This window comes from Gouania willdenowi, chromosome 1, assembly GCF_900634775.1.
Source record: "Gouania willdenowi chromosome 1, fGouWil2.1, whole genome shotgun sequence".
Classification (NCBI taxonomy): Eukaryota; Metazoa; Chordata; class Actinopteri; order Blenniiformes; family Gobiesocidae; genus Gouania; species Gouania willdenowi.
The window spans coordinates 19519649-19537922 of NC_041044.1; the positions used below are offsets into that span (position 1 = coordinate 19519649).

Consider the following 18274-nt stretch of genomic DNA (forward strand, 5'->3'; position numbering starts at 1 on the left):
TAAAGGTATTGACATTTTGAACAGACATGTTTTTTTTCCCATAAAAGCAAAGAGAAATGTTACTCCACCTAGTGGACACAGCTGTTATAAATCCTAGTCGACTTGAAGTGATCTGTTCTTGGAGTGAGAGCATCTTCAGTGCATTTTGTTTTGTATAAAGTTTAAGAAAAGGTGTTGTTATTCTGTTAAAGTAGCCATTTTTTTGTCTGAATTACTCAAATGGTTGCCATTCTGATCAGTACAGACATGGGAAAAGGATATGATCACCCCTGCCCATGAACTATGCCCACACCCATTAAACCAAACAAGTGTATTTACAGTTTGAAAACACATTTCTCATAAGAATTTACAAGGTAAACAAAGCATGCAGAGGTCAGAGGATGTGACTCGGTCAGACTATACAGTGAGGGAGTCCTGCAGCAGAGCTCGATGCCCTATTTTCAGACAGCGTCCGTACCTGCACACCCGGCCCCTCCCCCTCCCCCTCCCCCTCCTCCTCCTCTGACTTTGTGTTGCACTCGTTGCAGTAGGAGGGTGCACTGAATGACGTCGCTTCGGCTGCAAGTCCTGACCGACTCCTTGTTTCTTTCTTTTTTTTTTTTTTTTTTTTTCATTTTTTTTTTTTTTTTAAATTAGTCTTTCTCATCCCGCGTCCGGATCCCTGCGTCTGAGAAAGTCTGGTCAGAATGTGAGGTTCTCGGCTGCTGCTGCTGCTGCTGCTGCTGCTGCTGCCGTCCGACCCATCGCTGCAGCTCGTCCTGCTGAGGAGGATCATTACTCCTGATCATATACGCAGTAGAAAGAACAGACTACACTTCCTCAGCGCGTCTGTAGCTGTCAAACTGACAGCTATGTTTGGGAAACATTAGTCTGTTCATTCACCGGCTTTCCTTTGCGTGTCCTCTGGATTATTAGTGCGCAGTAACACCTGACAACTCTGGATGTCGGTATTAAGGTAAGGAAGCGCAGAGCTGACAGGGTTTCACTTTACATTTTTCATTTAAACTTCACAAATACAGCAAAAATACTCACAGTCACTTTTTTTTTTTTTAAACCCGCATCTTTGTTGGATGTATATGTGTTGGGTATACATCTCCGGACCAAGTCTGGTACGCAAAATAAGTGTCAAAAGTTTTTATGCGTAAAATGCCATCTAAAGTCGCCATAAAATTGTCATCTTATCAAATGAATGTTAAATTTCTTACTTTTTTTTAGACGTGATGCTTTCAAAACGGACTAGTCTGGGAATTCAGATTGACTGTTTTCATACTTTGCATGATTAATGACGCATTTACTATGACTTTGATGTCCAAAATTGTACTTTATGTGGCATCGGTGGGGCAAAAAGCTTCTTCTCGTTCCCTCAATTTGTATTCTGCGCACCCGCAAAATGGAGAGATGCGAAGTGTGCCATACAGAAGAGAGCAGCAGCAGCAGCAGCGAGTTAAAGGATAAACAGCATATATCCACCCAGTCATTGCTTTTATTGATTCATCTGAATATTTCAGAGGTGCCACAGGTGCACGGGACTCTGTGTGCACCCTGGCCAACATTAACTCCCATAATTAGGTTGTTTCAGAGAAGTGAGCGCGTCCAGGGAGTCACACCGCAGCATGTTAGATAAATACTGCCCTCAACACAGATAGCGCCTTATTGTACTCACTATCTGCTTTATTTATATTTAGAAATGCTTATTGACATTATCTTAGATACTTGTGACCAGAATGAGGCAGCCTCGGCGCCCAAAAACTACAGTTTAAGTTATGTCGCAGCAATGTTGTGACTGCATGAGCAATAACTATTGAGTGACAGCTTTTTAACCAATCAGTGAGTGGCCTGGGGAAGCTGCTGGCTTTCTGGGAGAACTGTCCAATCAGGGCGAAGCAAGGGCGGGACTTTAAACGAAAGCCCAAGGCAACGTCACGTAGATAAATTAACCATTTAACAGCTCTTTTCTTCAAACTTTACACTTCACATCGGCTAGGAACATCTGACAACAGTGTCAGAGTAAACTACTGGTATTTTAAAAACTAAACAAACATTCTATTTTTTTTTTAACAATAGGAATTGTGTTACACATTTTTTGTTTTTTATTTATTTATTTTTTGCTTCCAAGACCAAAATGTTAGACAACTTTGATTTTTAAGTGAGCCAGACCAGTATGATTACAATTATTGGCTTTCTTTTACAACTGTATTATTTTAGTTGAAATATATACTCCTAATTAGTCTACTAATCTATTTACTAGTTACTTAATTAACAGTCTTTTATTTAATTATGTAAGTTTTCCTTTCTTTTCTTTCTTTCTTTTTATGTTTTAGTGTGTGTTCTTTTTATTCAATATTCTGGAGTATCTGTAAAAAAAAAGCAATTTCCCCCTCGGATAAATAAAGTGTATCTGAGTCTGATTCTGATCATTCAAATGCATCATTATTAGTATTATTTTTAAAGGACACCATCTGCCAGTCTTATCCAATTTTTATACAAATAGCAAAAATTGTGTTTCTTTTTGTTACTCTATAATTTTCTGTAAAGGCTTACAGCTCTAAATGTTTTTTCCCCACTTAGGTGAATCGATGAGCCAGCCATGGAGACCAAACGGCAACAAAGCTTCTTTGATGGAAATGAGACAGAGAACAAATGGTCCCAGGTCCAAGGAAGCATGGAGTTCTGCTGCAGCACAGAGGATTCAGGTCTGACTAGCGGTGATATCCTAATGGACATGGTCAATGTGGCCTACCCTGCTGGAAGCCCAAACACGGACTGCAAAGACAACAATACAAAGAAGCTGGGGCAGCCAGTACTTCGGCTCACCCAGAACCAACCATTCATTCTCCCACACTTCAACAACTCTCACCATGGCCATAGACAGGAAATGGACTCAAAGGAGCTTTCTAAGACAGTGGCTGAGTCCATGGGCCTGTATATGAACGCTGCCAGAGAAGCAGACTTTGCTTTTAGCCAGCATGGGGGCAGTGGCAGTCCTGGAAAGCTGTATCCGGTTTGTGGACGACCCCTAGAGGAAACCCACAATGGTTCTACAAAGAGTCCAAACCTAAAACCAATTGGTTTCCAGCTGCCAAGCACCACACCAAGAGAATGTGCAACTGGTACTCCAGTTAGCTCAGCATCAATACTGGCGTCTTCTCTCTCCTGCAGTCCCCAGACATCTAGCTCCATTTCCAGTCCAGGAGGCAGTAACAACATTGTGTCATCTACCACTAGTCCTCCTACGTGCTTTGGACCCCTGTGTTCATCTGTCAGCAGTCCTGTCAGCCAGACCTCATGTGCAGGAACCCCAGCCAACATTAAGTGTCGAGATTCAGTCACATGTAGTCCCGTGGAGTCTAGCACTGTAGGCTCCCCGCCACTCACCAGCCCAATAAATGTAATGAGGTCCCCTATGTCCAGCCCCCAGAGTATGAGCAGTGTGAGATCCCCTCCGTCCTGCAGCACAACATGTAATATTAGATCCTCCGTCTCTAGCCCCACAGGTGGCAGCTGTGTTGGCATCCCCAACAACTGTAGCACAGTAAGACCTTCCATGTCTAGTCCAGCAACAGGGGGCTCATTGACCGTCAGCAGCCCACAAAACCCCTCCACTATTGGATTTCCCGTGTCCAGCTCTGTTGTTGGACTTGGATTGGCGCAAAATGACTCAAACAGCCCAGATGCATCAGGACTAACCGCAGACATGGAATTTAAGAAGTTTGAGTTTCCCAAAGTAGAGATGGTAGATGGAGAGATGTTCAACGTTGGCTTAGACCAGATGGGCATGATTAAATACATTAAGAATGAGCCAGGAACTGACATCAGGAGCATGTGTTTAGGAAGCTCCAAGTGTAACATGAGCAGCACACCCTTTATCACTCAGATTAAGAGTGAGCCAAACAAAAGTGAAGGATGTATGAATCAACAGCCCTATGTGGAACAATCCCCCTCTCTCGGACTCTTCCCTTCCTCTGAGACCACCTATCTATCCCTGAGAAACAACATTGATGAATACAGTCTTTCTGGTATCTTAGGACCACCTGTCGCCTCTATCAATGGAAGCTATGAGGCTGACATTTTCTCCAACAATATCCTGTCTAAAGGGGTTAAGCAGGAGTCCACTGATGACAGCTATTACCAAGAAAATAATAGCATGTCTACATCCGCCATTGTCGGAGTTAATTCCGGTGGACACTCATTTCATTACCAGATCGGAGCCCAAGGAACAATGTCTTTCACGCGGCATGATGTAAGGGACCAGGCCAATCCTTTGTTGAGTCTAATTTCACCAGTTACAGCATTAATGGAGTCGTGGAAATCTCGGCCCGGCCTCTCCCATGGGTCGCTGTCATCCAGAGGGGAGGGATACCTGGGTCCGAACTGCATTAAGGACAGCGTGTCAAGGTAAGAAGAATGATGATATCTGTTGGTTGTAAAGTGTGATTGACTGTATGAATCTGTATTTCTAGAGTTAGGTAATTTCCTGAATGATGTTTTCTTGTTTGTTCTGTGTACCTGTGTGTGTGACACAAAGTCTCTTTAGGGAAGAGTTTGCTAAAGTTACTGGGATAAAGACGTAGTGAACCAATTTAAAAGAACAGGATTCAGGGCATAATTGAAGATGTAACAATAATATTTTTTCTAGCCCTGCTCTGTTTAGTTTCACTTAGAGGCAAAGTTTAGCTCTTATCAGTGGTTTTTGTATACGAACAACAACATTTATCAGTGCGTTATCTGGGCGTATTGATAACACCTTTTGTTGCTATGCAAATATCTTCCTTTCTTGGCCCTGAGCCTTTTATACCTTGATTAAAATTACTGATGGCATGCTTTTGTAGCAAACCCAATAAAATAAACAGCTGATTTAGTTAGTTTTGGTGTTGAGTCAAAACAAACAGACCAAAGGGGGAGAAATGTATGGTTGCCAATCTGGCAAACTGGAACTTTGACACAGTTGTTTTGCTTTCAGTGTAATCTGGTGTCCTAGTTTCTTGTGAAGGAAGCCCATTATCAGCATTGTTGAAAAAAGTCAATTTCACAGCCTGGATCTAAATGTTAAAACCCACCATTACAATGTTAACAATGGAGTACATTCTTAAATAGTGAAATATGACGTTTCTTATTTACTGAAAATTAACAAAGCATTTGTGGTTTACAGTGTAAGGAATTTGTTCACAGCTAAATTTTAATATTTGTTTGATTTATGTTTGTGTTTTATTTAGCACATATTTTTGTGTCACTGATTTACAGATTTACAAGCCTAAGCAAAGAAGTAGTAAACACAGCTATAACATCTCTACCTGCTTCGATGACAGCTGTACATAAACCGCATTCTGTAAAGATGCCAGGTTCATATCTGAGGGCATGATGGGATTTTTATGTTTCTACAATGTTTTTAACATTAAAGATGACAAGTGTAAACTAAGTTTAAGCTATGACACTTTGCACAATTGAAAACAATCCCATAATTACATAAAAAAGGGTGGGAATGAAACTTTTTAAAGGAAAATTAAGGAAACAATTTTCAAGATCTCCTGTATTATTTGAAACCATAATGTACTCTCTATTGTTAGAGAGCACATTATTTGCCCCTATTCTGTGGTATAAAACACCTTGTTCAATCACTGCATGTTAATTTTTTTAGATCAATAGCTGGTACTAGTGTGCGTAAACCATGTGCTTCATATTCTGATTAGATATACATAAATCTTGGCATTCCTAAATTAAATCTATGATCTGTTAACTTTGGTTTCGTCTTTAACTGATTGTATAATAACCAGAACTTTCAGAAGTGAGGTTTCATCCCTCTGTCACATTAACTGCACTGGTTTATTTTCTTTTTATCTTTCCACCTGAACCATATTTCATTGATTGCACTTGTTGCTTGTTCCAAACATTATACGTGGATCATTGCTTTCATCACACCAGAGGTTTGACCTGATTGTTTTATCATTATTTCCTTCTCTTCTCTGTCTGACATGTGTGTTTAGCTTTATTTGTAGAGCACACACTTGTCTCGAGAGTAGATAAGTCGCCTGTGTGTGTGTTTGTGTGTAGTTATAACAAGGCTTGCAGCTCTGTGGAGACTGATACAGTCCCGTTACCTTGGAGGCGATGCATATGGCAGGAGCCAAAGCTATGTTGACGGGTTCACTGCCACCTTGGTCCTAATGAGATCCAGCTTAGCCCTCATGTCAGGCGGGATGACAGTAAGAGGTGGCAGCCAGCCAGACAACCAAGGAGGCAGACAGACCCAAACACAAATATGCATGCATCAAGTGCACAGGCCCACGAGTTAGGCTGTGTAAATACACAGAAAAAATGTCCTTGGTGGACTGGGAAACTTATTCTTGGAGGTTGCTGCCATCTACTTTAAGTTTCTACTTTCACGTATAGTATTGCATTGATTGACTGCAATATCGAGAAATAAGAATAGGAAAACCGCATCTTGCATGAATTTTACAAGTGCACAGCAGAAAAGAATATGTGGTCCAGCTTTGGACTGACTGCATGGCATCCAGATCCAATACTTCACAGGCAAAAAATGTTACGTAACCATTAAAATGACAGCTAAAAACACTTTGATCTACTGAAGGGTTGGATGACAGGACTAAACCCTATGGCTCTCTTTTTTCCCTCTATGTGGCTTCCTCTGTATGGTTTTAATTAAACTAAACATTGCTACTCATCTGTGCATACTGGATTACTATGTGGAAATATTTGAAGAGACTAAATGAATCCCCCTAGCCCCCTCTGCTTATGTGGTGGATGTGAACCAGAATAGCAAAATAGGTGTTAGTGAAAGTTAAGTGTTATTTTTTGAAGGTTTAAACTTGTATGACACAAGCATTTAATTTATTATCATTTAATTTGTTTTGGAGATGTTTAAAAAATACCAAGCTAGACTTTTTTCCATCAAAGATGACCCACATTAAAGCTCTGGATTATGTTTGCCCTAAATCTCCCAGTCCCTTTTATACAGTGGTTTTTACATCGTTTATCTTACAGTTAGCTTTTAGACAATAGTGTATCTAATATATGACAATCAGTAGTACTGTATATCACAGATTGAAGCTGTTTATTCTCCTTTAGTCCATAGTAGCATGATGACTAATGGGTGTGTTTATTTTGTTTCAATGATCGAAAGCTTCCAGCCTGTTCCTGTAGATGGACAGAGAGGCTGTCGAGTGGAAGCACCAGATTTAAGCTGAGAAAAATCTTTACACTGGACTCTGGCCAACTATCAATGTTCTGCAGAGAGATGAAAAGGCATACCCCTGAGAGCGCATTAATAAGGATTTAATTGTATGTTCCTCCACTAAATTAATGGATGGAAATGATTTGATTAATGCAGACACTGCTGGATACTAATATCCAATTAAATCCCAGCACCAGGCATGCACAGTGGCTCCCGGTCCATTATGGGTTCCCGACTCTATAGCTGACAGCTGCTACGTTGGGTTGTGAGAAGAATGTTATAGATGAAGGTGCTGGGGATGGTTATATACAAGATACATTTATTTTATTGTTGCTTGTTTTTCTATATTTATATGTAATCATCTGTGTGTGATCAAATATTTAATGTTAGTGTTTAGGGAAATTGTGTTAAATAGATGTTATTAAGTAGTGATATTGACAGTTCCTATTTCTGAAGCAATAGTTTTAATGATTTGAAATATAGTTTTATTTAATTTTACTTCATGCTAGTTTGCATTGACATAATTTAAGAAAACCATCCACTACTGTGTGTTTGAAAAGAATGCAGACTAGACTTGGTGCGTAGACACAACTGTCGATGAGTCACTTGAGGATCCCAAAAGCGAAATTGACGAGTTCATACGATAATATTTTACTGCTCAACAGTCACAATTAATCACAGTCATTCATTCATAAATACGTCCAACAGCCAGGCAGTTACACCGAATATGGTAACAAAGGATAAAAAGCACGCATTTCCTCCACCCAAAAAAAAAACAAACCACACCTGGGTGGCCACTCGTAGAAAAAAAAATAGTCTTGTGGTTTTTTTGAATTACGTTAAGTATTTCTGATTGTATTCATAAAGCTGTATACCTCAGGTTAAAAGAAGGACAGCTGTGTTTAAAAATTAAGTTGAAATAAGCATGCTTAAAGGTGCAGTCCGTGACTTTCAGATCCCTCTCTCCCCCTCCCTCCCCGCTGCTCTCTTGCCTGCCTCCAAACTTTCCAAAGTCCCTCCCTCAGAGGAGGTAACAAGCTTACGTTAGTCCGACAGCAACATCACAGTAATATAACATGCTCTGTTAAAAGCTTATTACTGCAGCGCTTCTCTCTCTCAATGTGCACACACCTCAGCAACAGCAGCAGCATCACAGTGTCATTTACAGCAGCCCACACGGAGGCTGCTGCGCGCACATGAACAACACATGCACTACGGAGTTCTAGTGTAACAATTACAAATCAAACATAACGTAAATCATGCACCTTTCAAGAGGAAAAGTCACCAATTCCATCTTCTACTCCTCCAGACCATACACTGTAAAAAAGACAGCACTACAGCCCAGGGAAAGGGGTGGGGCCTGTGAGCAACAGCTGTCAGACAGCCCATCAAACACAATCCTGGCTCTGATTGGTTCTTTTTGCTCGGTTGCGGTGCATTCTGGCAATCTGCCAAAGGCTGCAGGAGCAGCAGGGGGCTCAATGAGTCTGTTTTTTTCCACACAAACTACTAGTTTCATGTAAAGCTGTCCTTACATAGTGACAGTTTTAGCAAAAAGTTACTTTTATAAGAGTTGCAGACTGCACCTTTAAGTTACAACATTAGATCAAGAAATGTTATGCCTCTGTGTGCAATTTATTTTGTGTTTCAGCATTAATATCATGTGTTGCAAAAAATAAAATAAAAATCAAGATAAACATCGATCGAATAGGGGAAAAAAAATAAATCAATGAAACACCTGAGTGAAAATAAATAAATAAAACCTATTTTTGATCTATCCAGCTTCTCTCTACACTGGTGAGTGTGGGTGGATTGGATGCTGTGTGAAACTTGGAGTTGGGAGGCAGCATTCAGAGTAGGTGCAGTAAGATTTCGTCCAAGAAGTAGAATATTTTAATCTCAGCAATCCCTGAAAACTACAAATATATTAATGGCTGATGAAGATAAAAATCTCTTTGAGAGTCCCTTCCTGAGGAGTTAAACCTGTACAGAGTCAGTAAACGTGTCTTTTTTGGAGCTTAGATTTCTTTAGACTGTAATGTAGACTAGAAGACTTTAGACTGTAATGTAGTGTAATGTCTTTAGCCTGTAATGTAGTGTAATGTCTTTAGCCTGAATTAAATAAAAAAAAAAAAAAAAAAAACAACTGTTATCAATATTACTGTAGCCTATGGTCCAAAGATCAAGCAGTCAATACTGTGACTCACATGAGTTTGGATATTTTGTGACCTAGCGGTAGTAGCATTTGAGACTAAGGTGCTAATCAATAGTACTAATTTGATAAACATGGTGCTGTTTGTCCTTTACAGACCACCATATTTCTGGCTTTCTCAATTGTCTTATCAGAGGAATTTAGTGAGTGTACTTATGACACAATATAGACATGTTTAGACAGATGTTTTTTAATGATTCTTTCTACGAACCTGAAGCAGATGCAATGCGTTACAAGCAGGTTTTTTTTTTTTATCTGCCCCTGCACAAACTCATCTGCCAAAGTGACTCATCTGTGGATGGACATCTGGGTGACTTTGCAGTGTCCATTCATTTCCGAGCGCAAAGCGAGAAAAGATGTAGCTCATTCATACGGTGACTATGTTTCTTAGAAATGAAGCGCTTGTCTGAGACAATGTTGTAGTTTGGCATTAGTTATTGGAAAGGTTAAAAGTAATCTTTCTCAGTAAATACTTGTTCTAAGAACTCCAAAAACATAGTATTTGAGGTTTACTTTCACAAACTCACCTGTTTTCAAGAGTTTTAGCCTCTGAAAAGCCACTTTCTGAGCAACTCTACACAAACGGGCTGATTTGAGTCCTACTTATGCATATTCATTGGTGGATGTGTCTATAACCGGGACACTGATTTCCTCCTCCCCGCACGGTGACGTAGGGCCAAAGGATGGCTCGCCCTCCTCCCACTCACTCCGTAGCTAAGCTCATGCTGCTTTATAAACACAAGACCGAGCGTAGGGGCGGGGCCTTCAACGTTACATACATAGACTGTAGAAAATACATACATAGCACTGCACGGTGGATGCTGAAAGGCTCACCTTCGTGGGTGTGTCTGGTTACATGTCAATCACGGCAGAGAGCTTCCTGGAGGTGCGGCTTCTCCAGCTTAGTGAGGTGTGAAAATTCATCATCAAAGTGGGAACGCGTCATCAAATTGGAGCGAGGTGTTTGGGCTCACCCTGCAGTAAGAAAGGAGCAAATCACCCTCTAACTAATGATTGAGGGAATCAATGAAAAAACACTATGGGCATGTGTATGAAACCCTAATAGCACTTTTATGATGTTTAAAGCACAGAAAAGTTGATTTAGTGTAACATAGGCCCTTTAATGTGAAGAAGGCTAAAGTATTTAAAAGAATCAGGTGCAAAATAATCCCCTCAATTTGCTTTTGGGACCTTTGATTTGGTTATATCTGATCAGTATATCTTGATTCAAGGTAGTCTCTATTGTTATTATGTATTTTGTTCCCTGTGTATAACTTCTTACACAATACACATACTTTCATCTCCCAGAACTCAAAGTCAGTAGATGCAAATGTACACAAATGCGGTTGTGCTACATGATTTTGTTGACTCAAGCAGGATGACCATTTTCCAGTTGCTGTTGCAGGATATTTTGTTGTCCCTCAACTGTTTCCTGTACTGGTGCACCTCTGGGGTATAGCTATGGAATATCATTTGTATATAAGACACACATCAGGGTTGTAAATACCATGTAGGGTCTGTTTGCCATTGTGGACCATGTTTGAGTTTTCTTCTCAGCCTCTTCCCACACACAAACAAAACGCCATGGTGGCGTAGCCAACAACTAGAACAACAGCACACATTCTGGTCTGGACTTTACACTCCAATCAAAGTGTGGTTGCTGTTGGCCAAGGCTCCTGGGATTTCAATGCTTGTCTTGTCCTTATTTGAACTTTTTTCCTGAAACACAGTCTGGTGACAGAGGGCCAGATATCCACAAGGATAAGCCTATAGTTGATCTACACTCTATTACCTACTGCTGACATTCCCTTCTGTTGTTAGGTGTATTAAAAAAAAAAAAAAAAAAAAACGGCATAAAAGAGGAAGAAAATGAATACCGGATCTCCAACAAAGCATATTGTGAGTTGATGAATGCACTTTTCATTTTAAATACAGCTGTGCAGAATGCAGTGCTTGAGTGGCAGCCTTTCAGCTCCAACTACTCTGTTTGCTTGGCATTCAAGAAGTGTGGGAATTTTGTCACAAGTGGTCTTTGTATGAACCAGAGAGAGAAGTCTCAAATTATGAACATTAGCTGCTTATTACCCAAAAAGAAATATTATTTTTTTTTAGTCAAGCAGCATGGTGCATTAGCTTTTAACACTTCTGTCTAAGGCTGCACAATTAATCAAATCTTAACTGTGATTACGATTTTGACCTCCATGATTAAATTAACCTGATCATTGGCAATTTTTAAGTTTATAATGCGGCCTCTGATGGATATAAAACTGGAGTTTTCGGGGTTTTTTTTAGTGGGGCACTTGTGTTGAACATGTCGACACGCCCCCATGAGTTGATTGACATAAGTACCTAATTAGTTAGTATTAATTAATTAATTTATCCAGCGTACACTCAAGAATGTTGACAGGCTGGTGTTTTTTGCTCAAAACCGGTAGGCTTAAGCCTATCGTTCTTAATTTTTATTTATTATACGCTGTAATTGTTTTCAAGGTGTTGCACTCTGTAACAGTGTATTTATAGTTAGCTCGTACTACATTTTGAGGGAAGCATAGAGCTGCCACGGGGTAAAATATATTTTGGATCACTATATTGTATGAACAATATAATTATATTGTACAAACCTGATAATATATTGTATGAACAATATAATTATATTGTACGAACAATATCGCTCATTGTACTAACATGATAATATATTGTACAAACAATATAATTGTATTGTACAAACAATATAATTGTATTGTACAAACAATGATGCTTTGTTCAGTGGATGATATTATTAATAGTATGAGCACACTGAGGAGAAAGCTTCATAGAGGCTATCCAGGGTGTACCCCACCACCCAGCCTAGAACCTGATGACAGCTGGAGATACGCACCAAGAAACCTCCGTAACCCATAAATGAGCAAGCTGTTCACACTCGCACTTTGCGAGTTCTGAATGCGCACACACCCACCCCTTCCCTCACTCACTGCCAAAGCTTGTGCAGAAACCGCAATAGTGGAGAATCCATGTTTGGACACTCATCTATCACCGGTTGTGCATGTGTACGCCAACTGTCTTACTCCTTTTACTCCTTGCTTAAATCCACTACCTCAACCATCTGAACATTATTATATCACTTTTGTACAATACACTATATTGTTTGTACAATATAACACATTGTTCGTACAATATAATATCATGTTTGTGCTAATATTGTTTGCACAATATAATTTTGTTTGTACAACATACTATCATGTTTGTACAATATAATTATGTTTGTACAATATACTATCATGTTTGTACAATATCATTATATTGTTCATACATTATAGTGATCCAAAATGTATTCTTCCCTGTGGCAGCTCTACGCTTCCGTACATTTTGGCAAATTCTCGAGTACATTTTTGTATTTATCAATATTCTTGTTTCACGCTTTTCTTTTGCACTCTTAAAACTGTCAATATATTGGGGTGGATTCACCCCAATATATTGACAGTTTTTTAGAGTTTAGAGATCTGAAATAATGGGTGGTAAACCAGTTGCATCCCTAAGTCCTTTGGAGACACACTTTCCTCATCTGCTGTGAGGAATTCACTAAGATTGCAGCAATGATTAGTGCACGTGCAGAAGTGGTGGAGACCGCCCTATTTAAATGAGCATTTTGCTCGTTCACTGTGGGGACGTGAGTGCACAGAAGCACACAATGACATTTGAGGAAGTTAAATTGGAGACAGATGGACTTCTCTGTCTGCTGCACAAACATTTAATTTAATAATGTAGAAAACTAAATAAACAAATAGAAATGTAAAAAAAAAAAAAAAAAAAACTTTAAAGCCTTATGATATTTTTCCCTCCTAATTTAATGTGGTTGCTCAGTCAGGTTCTGTAACATTGCTCTTATCAGTCCATGAAAAACAGGCAGATTTGGACTGAAACCGTGCTATTGATCTGTTGACATCATTGATCTGAGTTAATACAGTAACACAGTCTGTCAATCAGTCGATCAGCACCATTTGAAGATGATCTACTCTCATATGTGAACATTGTGCCATCACTGCGTAAATTAAGCATCTAAACAGCTGATTCTGGCCTGATGCTCCTTCCATCAACGCAACACCAGAGTTTGATGGTCAAAGGATCACTGGAGCGGTGCGTCCATAGCGACATGCATGGAGCTCCGCGCACAGCATTCTCTCTCCACCTGCAGCTTTTTCTCTCCCTCACACACACTTGACTCATGGTTTATTTTCTCATTCAGTGGCTGTTAATATTGACTAATGTTTTATTTGAATTATTTTCTTATCCTAGAAAGGTTAACTGGGGCCTTTTTTTCCATCTCAGCTGTGTTTTGTGTAAACATTTACTGCAGTGGATCTCTGCGTGTGTGTTTGCACCTGCTTGTCAGTCGTAATATTTTCCGGTGCTAAAACAATCACAGCCAACAGTTCCAGATTTGATGAATTGCATTGTGCCTACTAGGAATGTAACGATTAATCGTAAGGCAGTTAAAAATCGATTCATAGGTATCACGGTTGATATCAATTTTCTGAAAATTGAATCGCAGTACTTTTTTAACCAGCAGAGGGCGCTATCCACAAGTGTAGGCGGCGGGCGGAGTCTGCTAATACTTTCTTTCTGGCTGCCTTCTACTTTTAAATATGTTAATAAATGATTCATTACCCCTTTAGCACCGAAAGAATATCTGTAATATTACTTGAATATCTGTAAAAGTCACGTTTTTCTATTACCTCTGTCTGCTAGCATAGCATCTCTTCTTCACTGAAAGATATCTGCATGCCAACCGACCACTGTGTTACCAGCGCCCTCTGCTGGTCCAAACAAATATGACGTAAATCATTGCAATCACGGTTTTTTTTTTTTTAAAGTCCAATTGTTAAGGTGCAAAATACATTTTAAGTTGCACTTTTAAAAAGAAAAATAACTATTATGCAGTTTTGCATTGTTTATTATCGAACCAGAATTTAAAGTAATAGGCTTCATTTTCATTTGTATTATTCCTTTATTTATTTCATTCAAGATTTGAATCTGCCCCAGAGTTTGTTATAAAGTGGTTAAATAAAAATACAGACATTTTCCCTTAAATGACAAATAATCGTGCTTCAAATATTGATCCAAACAATAGTGATAATCTTTTTTGCCATAATCGTGCAGCCAGTTCTGGCTTTGCCTCCGAGAGTTGACCTATAGGATCTTTCTGTGTTGCATGGTTTACCTTATATTGCCCTTTAAATCACTTTTTAATAGGTTTAAGGACCAGTCCTAAACCCATGTTTTGAATGTGTGGTTGTCCAATAAGAGCCCATCTTAACTGACTTTTAACACCTCATATTTTTGTCTTATTGTATCGTGATACACTTCAACGAGCAAACAATGCATCTAATATGTTTGATTAATTTGTATACAGATTCCTGCCAAAGCGTTTCGGTGTACGCTTGAGTACTTCTTGTCTCTGAAAAAAAACGTCATAAAAGAGACAATAAAAGATAATTTATTGTTTCATCCCTCAAGTAGGTCAAGAATAGTTGGCGCCAGTAAAGCAAAGCTAGATTCGTGTGCCAGGCCGTAGGTGTGACTGTAATTTAAATCCTCATTGATTTGCCTAGCTTCTGACCCAGAGATGTTTTCTATTTTGATTATTTTATATCCTTGTCTCAGCTTCTCTCATACTTATACCTTGCTCAAAATTAGCTTCTGTGTAGTGTTAGTATTATTTCATAAAGTGCTTTCTTGAGGAGAACTCTAATACAAATTACAAAGTGTCTATAGTTCCGGACCCGGATCTCAGACAAACCTGACTATAGTTCCGGTACTTCCTGTGCGCATGTGCAGTTCTGTCACTGCTGGACCTTTTCTACATCAGCGTAATGTGATGAGTTAGGACGGCCTATGGTGTAAGGCGCTAAACTTAAGGCTTCTTCCTTCCGCTAGTGTGGGTTTGAATCCCACTAGTGACAATTTTTTTTTTCATTTCAACATACTTAACACGGCAAACTCTACCTATACGAAAAAAAAAGAAACATTTTAGGGTATTTTCTTTGTTAGGGTTAGGGATAAGGTTAGGGTTAGGGTTAGGGTTAGGGCCGAAATAAAACTGACAGAACTATAGCTAGAAGGACACGGGTCCGACAGTGACGGAACTACCGGCATTCAGAACTATAGTCAGGATTGTCTGAGGTTCGGATACGAACCAATAGCAACAGCCTACAAATTATTAACACTATTTAAAATGATATGTTCCTGGTAGTGATGACATGACACAATTGTTATTGGTACAAAGATATTTAGCATTTTAAGAAAATCTTTGAGTCTTGATAAAATAACTCAAATATGGCCTGTTACAGTAAATGTCATGTTTCTAAGTGTATTTTATTAAATAAATTAACACATTGCATTCTCTTCTTTGTCACACTGCAGCAATCAGCATTGTTTAACACTTGCTCAACAAGAATTTCTTCATCCACATTTATTTTCTGCATCATACCCTTCTAATAAGCGACGTGTTGCATTACTAATTATTAACACTTTCTCTCAGCGAGAAGATAATTAGGAGCACGCTGAACGCTTTCCTTGAGTGTGCATATGTTTATCACAGGTATACTTCACTTCTCTCCCGCTGAAAAATATTTCTCTTTCACGAGCTTGTGACTTCAGTGCTAACACATCCAGAGTGTAACCAGCCTGAGTAGTTTGGAATAGTTTACTGCAACAGTAATAGATACAAGTAAAATTATTTTTTTTAATGCTATAGAATGGATATTTTAGCATCATTTAGCATATTTTGCAACAAATTTGGGCCGAGTAGCAATCCCGAATTTATTTCAAACACTATGAAAAACAATAAAAACTACGCGCTAGATGTTAGCCTCTTCTCAGTTGTAAAAGTGTGATTTTATGAAATACAAGTTTTAACAGTGCCAATTATTAAACAAATGGTTTTGGTTCCTCCAACTACAGAATTTTCTATGCAGCTGCTCAGAGCTGTACGACACGCTGACCCAAAAAGTAAAAGGGTCCCTTTAAGGCTTAACTAGCCATATGATACAATAAAATATTCTATATACAGAAAGATACAATATTCAATGTGTATTTTCTGAACTTTGGTAAAATATGTTTGTTTAAATGTGAAACATGACCATGAAAGAGATTATTATTATTATTATTATTATTATTTAACCTGTGGTTCTGTTAATTGTTTTGTGTTTTAATAGAGGGTATTTTTTTGTTGTTGCATTTTTCTTGTTACAGTTTTTCTCAGTCGCTTTGGTGCTTTTCTCACATCACTATTAACATTTGCTCAGCAGTTAGTGCATTTCTCAAAACAATTAGTGCACACCGCAAAACCTAGTGGATAACCTGCAAAAGCACGTCACTCACTCAAAATGGATAGTCCATTCAAAAGCAAGTGTTCATGTCAATGGAACTGCCAGTGTCATCAAAATGAGAAGTTTTGACATCATCGTTTATGAACAAGATAGTCAAATGGCTTTGTCATGTTTTCATTATGACAGTTTACTCTCTCATTGTTTTCCAACACAAAAAAAGGTCAGAACTCAGTGACACTATCTGAAAATGCTCCAGACAGCACAATACACTACATGTACAGCCATTTGAAAACTACAGTAAAGTTAAACATTGCTGTAGTTAGGGGAGTAAAGTGAGTACAAGACACTGAATATGTACGTTTCACATTTTTACTGTATATGCTCTTTTCAATTCTACAGCATTGTGCAAGAGAAAAACACACTACAGTCACTTATTTAAAACAAACTGAACACAAGTAAACCATTCTGGAACATCCAGATGTTCCTGTCTGTCTGGCCACATATTTTCATCTACATCGCAACGGTTATCATCCCTTGTTCAATTTAGGAGACATTTCTAGGAAAAAATGATAAAGAAAGGTATAAAATGTGCTTAACAGAATTTGATAACGAGTTCAACAATTTTGTATGTAATGACGCAAGCAATGAAATGAAGAGTATTAGTTTAATTGGGAACGACTATTCAGCATCCATAAGTATCGTTCATTTTGACTGACATGACATAAGCAAATGTTAATGTTATAAAACAGCAGAGAATTGTATGAAAGCAACCGATACATGTCCAAAAGCATTTGCAATTTGTTCAGAGGAAGGATAAATTGCTACTATGATCTGCACAAATGACTAAATGTTGTGGAGGTTGAACTATTACCGGTAGTTATGATAATTTTCATTCTGATCTGAGAAAAGCACCGAAGTGACTGAGAAAAACTGTAGTAAATATATTTCTATAAAATTTTGAGGTTTTTTTTTTTTTCATCCCTTGAGGTATCAAAAATGGTTTTGAGTACCAAATATCTTCTTGAGTATGGGTATCGAGTAACATTTTAGTATCGTGACAACCCTAGTGTCTAGTCATGCGGATGCTATAGTTTCACTAATGGCGGCTGTGAGATAGCTGTGTGTGTGTGTGTGTTTTAAAATATTTTTCATGTTGGTTGCACATAATGCACAGCTTGTAGAGCTGGAATGTCCACACAGAACCAAGAGCTGTGGTAATAGAACACTGGAGATTGTTGGTTTTATTGTTTGCTTTGGCACATTCAGTCCGGTGTCTGCCTTTTTTTGGTTTAAAAAGCGAAACAAGATAGACAGATAGATAATCACATTACATTAGCCAAAGACAATACAAAATTAAGGGAAAAAATAAAATAAACTAGACAATTTCCGCAGAAATCGTGGGAGGGGCTCGTGGAAGGTTGCCGGTTTGAAAGGTGGAAATCCATTCAAAAATGGCCAAACAGTTAAAGTTTTAGGTTTTATGTGTTTAGCATTGCGTTAGCATTAACATTGTGCTAGCATTAGCATTGCGCTAGCATTAGCAAT

General features: G+C 38.7%; 1 protein-coding gene across 2 annotated transcripts in view; it reads left to right on the forward strand.

Moving 5' to 3' along the window:
• The first annotated feature begins 695 nt into the window (after positions 1 to 695).
• nr3c2 (nuclear receptor subfamily 3, group C, member 2) overlaps positions 696 to 18274 on the forward strand; it is a 109206-nt gene continuing 91627 nt past the window's right edge. For both annotated transcript variants that reach the window (XM_028448332.1, XM_028448403.1), the window contains exons 1-2: positions 696 to 955; positions 2569 to 4395. In XM_028448332.1, coding sequence (XP_028304133.1) covers positions 2588 to 4395 — 1808 coding nt within the window. In that variant the 5' untranslated portion in view covers positions 696 to 955; positions 2569 to 2587. The remainder of the gene's footprint in view (positions 956 to 2568; positions 4396 to 18274) is intronic.